The 11352-nt window shown below is 41.8% G+C and overlaps 1 protein-coding gene across 1 annotated transcript; it reads left to right on the top strand.

Moving 5' to 3' along the window:
- The first annotated feature begins 1002 nt into the window (after positions 1–1002).
- LOC109703882 (heat shock cognate 70 kDa protein-like) lies at positions 1003–5787 on the top strand. The gene is made up of 5 exons (XM_020224607.1): positions 1003–1586; positions 3833–4363; positions 4456–4788; positions 4866–5306; positions 5388–5787. Exons 1-5 carry the CDS (start codon positions 1101–1103, stop codon positions 5574–5576), a joined length of 1980 nt encoding a protein of 659 aa, XP_020080196.1. The 5' UTR covers positions 1003–1100; the 3' UTR covers positions 5577–5787.
- The last annotated feature ends 5565 nt before the right edge of the window (positions 5788–11352 follow it).

Here is an 11352-nt window from a genome sequence, read left to right as displayed (position 1 = left end):
TCGTTCTGTTAAGATTTGGATAGAAAACTTTTAAATTGAGATAGACCATTAAAATTCACAAGTAGGGTGTATAATATGACTCATCAAACTGTCTTAATAAAAATTCACTAAGAATATCATGTTTAATCATAAATATTCATAATAAAATAAAATTATAAAATAACTATGTATAAATTTTAAACTACAAAATAATAAAAATAAAAATACTCTAAACCATCAAATATTTAACTATAATTTTTAAATTATAATATGGCAAATCATTATATAGAAAAAAAGGGACTTTTTCTTATTCATCCCTAACTACTATTCAAAATTTTAAAATTTATTCTAAAATTATTAAATATTCTTTTGAAATTCAATCCCTTTAGTAAATCCTACGAGAAATTTTCTTAAAAATCAATAAGAATATTTGGGTTTTAGAAAAATAATTAAAATATTTTTTTAATTTTAAATATCATATTTTATATATTTATCGAAATTAGGCTGGAATACTATTAATAGCACCAAATTATTTGTGCTATTGAGTTTTCGACTCTTCGATGAAAAAATATATGATTAGGATGATATAGGCCTTCTAAGGTTGAGTAAATTATTAATTTAATAGCATAATCTAATGAATAAAAATAGCCAAATAATTAAATTAAACGGTGAAAACTTTGAAAACACAAAATGTTGGATACTATCGATAGTATTCTAACCGGAATCTATTTACTGTTATACTTTCTCTACTGCTCTCTAGTTCCGTCGATCCAATCTCTCTCCACGTGTCACCCTCTCCTTCATTCCACCGAACCCAGATGTCATCTCGGCCCCCTCGCCTCCTCATCCGACCGTCCATCTCCAACCGCTTATCTCCACCCTTCCTCCACCCCCGCGGGGCTTCCAGAGTCCGGCTTTTTCGTAATTTCACTTCCCCCCACCCTGGAATCTTCTGCTCCCTTCTTATTATTTAATCTTCCCTTTCTCGGCCCTTCTTCTTCGCACTAGAAAGCAAGCTCGCAGAATTACAGTTCAGTCTGTCGGCTGTCGGCTACAAAGTTTTAAGAAAACTGTCGATTTATTGGTGCAACAATTTTGCTTTGAATAGAAAGAAGGAAAGAATGGCGGGGGCGGGGAAGAAGGGGGGGAAGGCGATAGGGATCGACCTGGGGACGACGTACAGCTGCGTGGGGGTGTGGCTGCACGACAGGGTGGAGATCGTGCCGAACGACCAGGGGAACCGGACGACGCCATCGTACGTGGCGTTCACGGAGACGGAGCGGCTGGTGGGGGACGCGGCGAAGAACCAGGCGGCGATGAACCCGCACAACACGGTGTTCGACGTGAAGCGGCTGATCGGGCGGCGGTGCTCGGACCCGTCGGTGCAGAGCGACATGAAGCTCTGGCCGTTCAGGGTGGTGGCCGGGCCCGGCGACAAGCCGCTCATCGTCGTCGCGTATAAGGGGGAGGAGAAGCGGTTCACGCCGGAGGAGGTCTCGGCCATGGTGCTCGCCAAGATGCGCGAGATCGCCGAGGCCTTCCTCGGCCACCCCGTCGACGACGCCGTCGTCACCTGCCCCGCCTACTTCAACGACTCCCAGCGCCAGGTCTCTCTCTCTCTCTCTCTCTCTCACCAATCCGGACCTGTTTACTGCTCGCAATCCAGCTCGTTGTTCGGTTTCAACAAATNAAAGCCAAACCCGAGCCTCGGGTTTTGCTGGGAAATGGTCTGTGTACCGGTACACAACCACGTACCGGTACAGCCATCAACCCCGTACCGGTACAGCAAGCGAACCCGTACCGGTACGCGGCCTGCTGAAGGCTACCCGAGAGCTGACCAAAAATCCTACTTTTTGGATTTTGGTACACAGCTTTAAACCACAATTCTCGGGACTCGAACCATAGGTCGGAACACTGTCAACGACCTACCAGAAAGTCTGGAAAAGTTCGACACACAGATCAAGCACTCGAACCTCGCAATTTGCAAAGGTCCAGTGTGTTACACAACCGAACCCACTGGGAACTTTCAGTAGTTCTCACCCTACGAACCATGCAGGTTCTAGCAAGTACGGGGTGGTTGAGGATCGTGGCAGGCACAGTGCTTTATAGATAGCGGACATCCATTGAGTATAGTTGTACCTTATAATATTTCATTTTGTAGTTGATGAAAGAAAAGTGAATTGTATGAAAATGTAAATTATTCATTTGAGAGGTGACGAATGTATATATGTTGGAAGAATGTATGTATGTATTAACAATGCAAGCTTGTATTTGATTTAAAGTAATCAAGGTACAATGTATGAATTGTTTAGTTACCTACTTTCACTTGCTTATGTTGCTTACCCTCGTGTAAGCCATTATATTAAAATTTTTTCTGGGCATTTCCTTATACATGTTTGATAGTTGTTGTTGAGCCTTGGGCGAACAGAAGAGGTTCTGCTCGTTCAGTGTCTGTGTACGGGCCCGAACCGACCAAATTGGTGGTCACAAGGCGTGACAGGAAATGGCCTTTTTTTTTTTGAAAACCTTGACCTCAGGACCACAAATATAGGAAACCCACTGTTCACACAGACAGAGTCTCCCCAGTATTTGCTCGGCGTTGCACAAATACAAGATACAACCACAAACATGCACAACCATGTATACATTCACCACATCACAATGTCACGATTTACATTCAATCAATCGCAAAGTTACAATGTTTCATTCATAAATCCACATCTATTATTTAAAACGTTTCCCACCCAGAAACTCATTTTAAAATACTAGAATTATGAAAAGCGAAAAATCCATTTTAAAACCGTTTCCCACACGAAAACTGTCACGTCCCGCTATCGCCAATTTGGTCGTTTCGGGCACGCACAAAGACGCCGAACGGACAACATCTCCTCTGCCCGCCCAAGGCTCAATCACCACAAATACATATATAAAGAATTAACCCAGGATAAAATTTCAGTATACATAACTTACACAAGGGCAAGCAATAAGCACAAGTGAAAGTAAACTAACTAGGGTTGGCAAATGAGCGAGCCGGCTCGTGTTCGACTCGCGTTCGGCTTGATATTCGGCTCGCTCGAGCTCGGCTCGAATTAATTTCAAGCTAAGCTTGAGCCTAAATTTAGGCTCGAAATTAATTTCAAGCCAAGCTTGAGTATTACCGGACTCGCTCGAATTAGGCTCGAAAAGCTCGATATATATATATATATATATATATATATATATATATATAGAGTTCGGCTACTATGCTATTAATAGCACGAAGCACTTGGTACTACAAAATTTTCCGCCGTTAGATCTACCCTTTTGATCATATTATTCAACTAACCAACCACTCAATCATGGGGGGTTCGTATCATCCTAACCGCACATCTCTTAATATGCGAGTGAGTTGAACTAGAATATTATGAATAGTACTGATTTATTGCTATCAATTTATTTTTGATGATTTGACATTCAAATCATCGATGAATAACATCGTTGTACGTAATTTTTTTGATTTATTTTAAAATTTGGTAAAAAAATTATAAATGACGCCTTTTTAGATTCAGCTTTGAATTTTGAATTTTGAATTTTGAATTTTTTTTTTAATTTGGGTCTTGTTCGATTTTTGTTGTAATTTTCAAAGCCCAACGATTTTGGGTTTGGATTCAAATTTTGGTTTCAGCAGTCAGGGTTCGGTTTCGGATTTCGAATTTTTATCAACCCTGTTCCGTAATCCGTAATCGACTGGTTGATATTCCTACTCTGTTTTTCTATCTAGCTGTAACTTTTGTTTTTTTTTTTTGGGACTACGTGCGTAAGCGACTACACTATATTTACAATTGCATACAACTGATGATACACCTACCTGCAGGCGACGAAGGACGCGGGGACGATCGCGGGGCTGAATGTGATCCGGATGATCAACGAGCCAACGGCGGCCGCCATCGCCTATGGCCTGGACAAGAAGGCGGGGGGCCGTGCTGCGGAGCGCAACGTGCTGATCTTCGACCTGGGCGGCGGCACGTTCGACGTGTCGCTGCTGACGATCGAGGAGGGGATCTTCGAGGTGAAGGCGACGGCCGGGGACACGCACCTGGGCGGCGAGGACTTCGACAACCGCCTGGTGAACCACTGCGTGGGCGAGTTCAAGCGCAAGCACAAGAAGGACATATCGGGGAACGCCCGCGCGCTGCGGCGCCTGCGGACCGCCTGCGAAAGGGCGAAGCGGGCGCTGTCGTCGACGACGCAGACCACGATCGAGGTCGACTCCCTGTACGAGGGGATCGACTTCTACTGCACTGTAACCCGAGCCCGGTTCGAGGAGCTCTGCATGGATCTCTTCCTCCGTTGCATGGAGCCCGTCGAGAAGTGCCTCCGCGATGCTAAGATTGACAAGGGCCAGGTGAAAGGCGCATTAACAAATTAACTAATAAATGAATTTAATTGTTGTAGCGGGAAATTTAATCTGAATGCGGAGCCTGTGACTTTGGTCAGGTGCACGATGTGGTGCTCGTCGGCGGGTCGACGCGGATCCCGAAGGTGCAGCAGCTGCTGCAGGACTTCTTCAACGGGAAGGAGCTCTGCAAGAGCATCAACCCGGACGAGGCCGTCGCGTACGGTGCCGCTGTGCAGGCCGCAATCCTGAGCGGCGAGGCCCACGAGAAGGTGCAGGACCTCCTGCTCCTCGACGTCACCCCGCTCAGCCTTGGCATCGAGACCGCGGGCGGCGTCATGACCACTCTCATACCACGGAACACGACGATCCCGACGAAAAAGGAGCAGGTCTTCTCGACCTACGCCGACAACCAGACCAGCGTGCTCATTCAGGTTGTTTAACAACTGATTACTCTACAAACTTACGTTGTCAGAGAACGGTGTTTTAATTTTTCATATATTTGACGCAGGTGTACGAGGGTGAGCGTGCGCAGACCAAGGACAATAACCTCCTCGGCAAGTTCGAGCTCAAGGGGATCCCCCCCGCGCCGCGCGGCGTGCCGCAGATCCTCGTGACCTTTGACATCGACGCCAACGGGATCCTGCACGTGTCGGCCGAGGACAAGACGGCCGGGGTGAAGAACCAGATCACGATCACCAACGACAAGGGGCGGCTGAGCAAGGAGGAGATCGAGAGGCTGGTGCGGGAGGCCGAGAAGTTCAAGGCGGAGGACGAGGAGGTGAAGCGGAAGGTGGAGGCGAAGAACTCGCTGGAGAACTACGCGTACAACATGCGGAACACGGTGCGGGACGAGAAGATCAAGGCGAAGCTGCCGGAGGCGGACCGACAGAAGATCGAGAAGGCGGTGGAGGACACGATCACCTGGCTCGACTCGAACCAGCTCGCAGAGGTCTCGACAGCAAATTTTATACATCTCGCGACGTAGTACCAATTTACGATTGTTAGTACAACAATTTACCGTCTGCTGCAGGTCGACGAGTTCGAGCACAAGCTGAAGGAGCTGGAGGAGGTCTGCAATCCTATCATATCGAGAATGTATCAGGACGGCGGCGGTGCCGGGCCGGCCGGGATGGGCGCCGATGGGTATGGCGGCAGCGGCGGTGGCGGCAGCGGAGGCGGAGGCTCCGGTGCCGGCCCAAAGATAGAAGAGGTGGATTAATAGCTTTTGAAGCAGAAGTGTTAGTGTTACTTCAAATACAATGCATTACAATGACTAGGGTCTATGGTGAAATATAATGTGTGATGTTTTGGTTTTTTTTTTTTTTTTTTGTAAGTTTTTCTTTTACTGTGTAGCTCTTGTGTGTGTGTGTGTATACTGCATAATAAGCTTTTGGTATGTAGGTGCTTTTTGATTAGTGGAGGGAAAGTATATATAGCTTGTTGTTTTAGATAATTTTATTGTTTATTAATTTTTGAATTATCCAACATTTTGAATTGGTCAATTTTGGGCTTAGTAATAAGTGGCCCAAGTGAGTCCAAAGTCCAATTGTCGATTTGGGCTAATCAAGATCAAATTGAGTAGACCCGAGAATATTTGGGTCGGGCACGATACGAATATAATGATACGACAATTCATAACAAATGCAATACACAGAAATATTTGAATAAAATTTTATTTTAAATATATTTTAATTATATATTGATTATATATAATAATATATTTAGAATAANATATATATATATATATATATATATATATATATATATATAGTACTAATCACTTGCTATTAGGTTTTGGCTCTTAGATGCGGTTAGAATGATAGTGATCTCCTAGCGTCGGGTAGAAATGGTCAAAGGTGTAGATCTAACGGCACAAAATTCGATAGCACTAAGCATTTGGTACTATCGATAATATAGTAGCCGGCCTCTATCTCTCTCTCTATATATAGTCCGGCTATTATACTATCTATAGTACCAATCGTTTTGTGCTATAGAGTTTTCTACCGTTAGATCTACCTATATATAGAGAGTCCGGCTACTATACTATCAATAGTGCCAAGTGTTTGGTGCTATTGAGTTTTCTGCCGTTAGATCTATCCTTTTGGCTATTTTCATCCATTAGATCATGCTATTCAACTTGCCACCTCCTCAACCCTAGGGGGTTACTATTATCTTGACCGCACATCCCTTCATTCAAGGGCCGAAACCTAATAGCAAGCAGTTGATACTATTAATAGTATAGTAGCCTAATTCTATATATATTGGCTAGGGCTACTACACTCTTATGAGTACATAGACTCATTTATACTCATAAATTTTCGACCGTTGGATGTGCAATTAGGATGATACTGGTCCCCTAGGATTGAATGAATAGTTAGTTGAATAGTATGATTTACAAATGGAAATTGTCAAAAGTATAGATCTAACGATAGAAAATTTATGAGTATAAAGGGGTCTATACTAATAACAATATAGTAACCGAACTCTCTCTATATATAATTATATATAATATATATTTTAATTATATAAAATAATATATATTATGTATTTTAATTATATGTATATAGAATTTAGATTCTTGGGCGGACAAAACTAAACCAGCAAAATCCTATTCTAATTGCTCTCTCTCTCTCTCTTTCACTCGCTCACAGAGTCACTTTTTCTAATTTTTTTTAATATTATAATATCGTATTTCATGCATTCATTTTGTATATTGGACTATTAGATTTTTTTTGTATCGAATTTTAGATAATGTTATATAAAAATTAAACTGTAGATTGCACGATGTTAAGAATTTCAAGCGGCTCGTTTAGGGCTCGAGCTCGCTCGACTCGAAGTTAGGCTCGCTCGAGCTCGGCTCGAATTAATTTCGAGCCGAGCTTGAGCCTAACTTTAGGTTCGAAATTAATTTCAGGCCAAGCTTGAGCTAAGGTAAGCTCGCTCGAGCTCGGCTCGTTTCCACCCCTAAAACTAACTAAACAAACATTCATTGTATCTTGAAAACTTTAAACAAAATACAAGGCTAGATAACTCATTACATTCAGTTATCTACAATATTACATGCTCATTTATACATCATTTTTACATGTCTCTTTTCATCATACATATACAAGATGAAAGCCAAAATGGTACACAGCTATATTCGGGAGTCCACTAGCTAGGGTGCAAGGCTCTTGCCGCGATCCTCGACCGCTCCGCTCGCGCTAGGATCTGTATGGTTAGTGGTGTGAGAACAAATAAAAGTTCCCAGTGGGTTCGGCCGCCGACCTCGCCGACTCACCCAGTAGGTCTAATCAGGCATATGTAGGCAAGAAAAGATAACAGATAGTAACCAACTATATCATGCATCTACTATAATGCCTGTACAAAGCTGGAAAGAACAACATATAACTTATGAAATTTATGCATGCATGCTACTAGTACCATTACCCAATCAATTCGATTAACCATATGGTTAACTATAACTCACCAACCAAATTCCTTCTTATCAAGGAGAATTCTGCTACAACCCGACGGGACCGTCTACTGGCGAGAATTCCGCTTACTGACCCAGTTGATGACAACTCCAGAGCTCATCGCCCAAGGAGGAGCGACCTACCTCAAGCATTAGACTATCTGTGAGGATGATCCAATCCTCACTAGGAGGATACAATGCCACACTATAACTAGCTCTTTATGCTAGGTTTAACAATTTCAATATAGATGCTAACCAATTCTTCTAGTCACGATGCCACCAAGTTTACTATTGTCATAGTCCACTACCAGTTCACACATTCATAGGGTTTCTATGTCCATATTCTATTGTCCACATGTTCTCTACATTGGCACATATTCAATTGCTCATTTCATAGCTACATAATGACATTGACCCTATAATGCAATACTATATTATTCATATACATATATGCTCAACAAGGCGACATAGACATAACGAGGGTGTAATATACCAGATTTTGGTATAAAAATAAAAGTAAATAAAAATAGTGGGAGATACTATTTTTGTTGGTTTTTGAGAAACAAAGTATAAGTCTATAATGACTTGTGTTGAAATCGGAATGAAAACAGAAGATTTATAATTTTCTGTTGAAAACGGGGCGGATAAATTAGCAGAAAATGCAGTGTCAGAAAATTATAAAAATTGGAGGATAAGTCAGAAATATTTTTATGAGGCTACATTTAAAGTTTCATATTTTTCTGACACCCGAAAGTTGAGAAATAAAATCCGAAATCTATCTGATAAAGATTACAGTTCGGTACAGCTTTCGGTGACCAAATGGGGTCGAAACTGAAAACTTAAAGTATATTCTTGTTCAGTACGTTAAACCGAATATGACTGTCAAATTTGAGCTCAAACGGATACTCTAGGAGCTCCGGCGAAAGATATCAGATTTTAAGTTGCCTGGAGTGAATAGTGTTTTTGGAAGCTTCATAGGGAACTTGGAGAGCAAGTTTCCTCTCTATGTATATATAGGACTTGGGCTTTCTTTCCTCTCATTATTCACACTCACAAGCAAAGAGAAAAATCTCTCTCTACACCAAAGAGAGGATTGGAGAAGAAAAGAAAGAAAAATTGAAGCAAGCTTGGAGAAGATTAGAGTAGCTTGAAGCTGAAGCTCTCTCTAATGGTGGAAGCAAGCTTTCCAATAGTGGATTTAGCTTGATGTGAATGGTGGTCTAAGGTGAGATCTCATAATTTAAGCTAGGATTTGGTTTAATCCTTAATGCTTAGTGTTCCAATAGCCTCTAATGTGTTGATTAGCATGTTAAGTCTATTTAATTTGGGTTAATTGGAGCATGTGTAGAGGCTAGGTTTATAATGATAGATCTTAAGAGCTTTAATTATATGCTCTAAGAATGGATTTAGAGGAATCCTTAGATGCTAAATGGATGGCTATTGCATGAATTAAGGGATCATATGACGAATTCTTGCAATAGTGTATATTAGGGCTCAAAAATGGGATTTTGTAAAATAGTAGGGTTTGATCTCATTTGACCCTCCATAAACCTAATTGCTAGGTAAACGAACGCGTTGGCGAAGTCGGTTCGGCGATTCGTCGAGCCGTTGCAAAGTTATTAAAGAAACGGATGTTTAGGCTTCGTTTCCGCCTGGAAGGCCGAGGCAACGTCCTAAAATCATGAGATCGGATCTGGAGCACCGTGGCACATAACCGAAGACCTTTAATTTTCGGATCGTGGATCGGAGGCTGTTCGGATGGTCGCGCAAAAGATCGGACCAAACCGGGTTACGAGTGCCACGGGAGGCCGATTGCAAGTGACGACAAGCAATCAGAAAGCATATTGAGGTGGGTTGTGCTCACCGAAGAGATTAGGTCGCTTTCTGTGCCAAAGTGTAGTATGTTTACTATTGATGCATGATAAAGTATGCTATTTGAGAATGCATGATAAAGTATGCTATTTAAGAATGCATGATAAAGATAGATGCCAAATGAATGTATGAGTTGATGTTAATTTACATGTGCATATTATAGAAATGCTAAACAAATGTCAAATGAAGGTATGAGATTTATACTAATCGAGAATGCATGTAGTAAATGTTAACGAATGCATAAAATGCTAAGTGATGACTACCAACGGATGACAAAATATATGCATGTTGAACATAGATCGAGTGGCATTCGAAATGGTAAAGTGGACACTAGAGTTAGTGTGGGACAACAAAGAATAAATGTGATGTAAAGAATAATGATAATGGCTAAAGATAATGTAAAACAATGTGATGATAATAATGTAATATTGCATGATGTGAGTACACGTGCTTATTAGAATGATTAAGAATCTAAATAATCTATGTGTATGCATGAGATGTAATGTGAGAACCTAATAATAATGGCTTGAGACAAGGCAAAGCAATGTGATGTAAAGAATAATGATAATGGCTAGAGGCGATGTAAAGCAATGTGGCATAAAAAACAAGCAAAGTGTAAAGAACAATGATAATGGCTAGAGTTAGCAACCAATGTGACATGAAGCACACTAGAGTTAGTGTGTGGCAACAAAAGAACAAGTGTGGTATCAAGAATGATAATTACTAGAGTAATTGACAAGTGGGGTGTAAAGAACAATGATTGCTAGAGTTAGCAACTAATGTGATGTAAAGAACACTAAAGTTAGTGTAAAGCCATGATTCAACTACATATCCTTAGAGTTAAGGATTTATCATACTTGCTATAAGTTCCGTGCTCGAGGGCGGTCGCTCCCCCTCGAGCGATGCGCTCCGGAGTTATGCATCACGGGTTGGAGTAAACTCGAAGACGGTCTAGCTGGCTGAGTCTGCATGATGGCTTAATGTGAAGCAAGTAATGTGGTGAAACCCCCCGGTTGCCGTGAGATGAAAGAACAAAGAACAGAAGCATGAATTGAAGTGGATCTTGTAATTCATGATATGAAACTTGACTCAAGACCGATGTCGAGTGCATAGTTGGCTAGGGTAAAGGTAACCCTAGGAAAGAACTGACAATGTGAAAGAATGAAATTGAGAAACGTTTGTTAATTTATAGGAATGGCAAATGTGTATAATCGCCCTAAGTGCGAGTGCCCTACAAAGAATAAAGAAATAAGAGTAAAGAAGGTCACTGATAAAAGAATAGCAAATTCTAAAGAAAGCTATGGTAAAGAATGAGCTAAGAGTTGCACTAAAATTTGATATTTGTGAGCATGAACAGTATTGCGATGTTATAGTCTATATATATCTGTTGGACAAACAGTTGCCAGTGCCTCCTTTGACGACCTGGTGGGTTGAGACTCTTCCCTTGGGTGGCCTGTACCACCTGAGGATTATGGACAATAGTCTCACCCCCGTGTTGTTGTTTTTGGGGGTACAGGTTCACACGCGAGCGGCGCGGCGGCGCGAGGAAAGGGCGTAGCTCCGTAGTTAGCGCCCTACCACCGAGACTAGATAGGGGTACCCCGAGTCGGCATAGCCTAGGGGTAGAGGAAAAAGAAAAGAAAAGAATCGATGTTGTAATATTATGTTT

Source organism: Ananas comosus, unplaced genomic scaffold (genome assembly GCF_001540865.1).
Source record: "Ananas comosus cultivar F153 unplaced genomic scaffold, ASM154086v1, whole genome shotgun sequence".
Classification (NCBI taxonomy): Eukaryota; Viridiplantae; Streptophyta; class Magnoliopsida; order Poales; family Bromeliaceae; genus Ananas; species Ananas comosus.
The sequence above is the reverse complement of the archived record's forward strand: the minus strand, read 5'-3'. Positions and strand labels throughout refer to the sequence as shown.

What these genes read in the sequence shown, in the direction of transcription:
- LOC109703882 (XM_020224607.1), top strand. Translation starts at nt 1,101, where the DNA reads ATGGCGGGGGCGGGGAAGAAGGGGGGGAAGGCGATAGGGATCGACCTG. An exon ending in TCAACGACTCCCAGCGCCAG is followed by an intron (nt 1,587 to 3,832) that starts GTCTCTCTCTCT and finishes ACCTACCTGCAG; the next exon opens with GCGACGAAGGACGCGGGGAC. An exon ending in ACTCGAACCAGCTCGCAGAG is followed by an intron (nt 5,307 to 5,387) that starts GTCTCGACAGCA and finishes CGTCTGCTGCAG; the next exon opens with GTCGACGAGTTCGAGCACAA.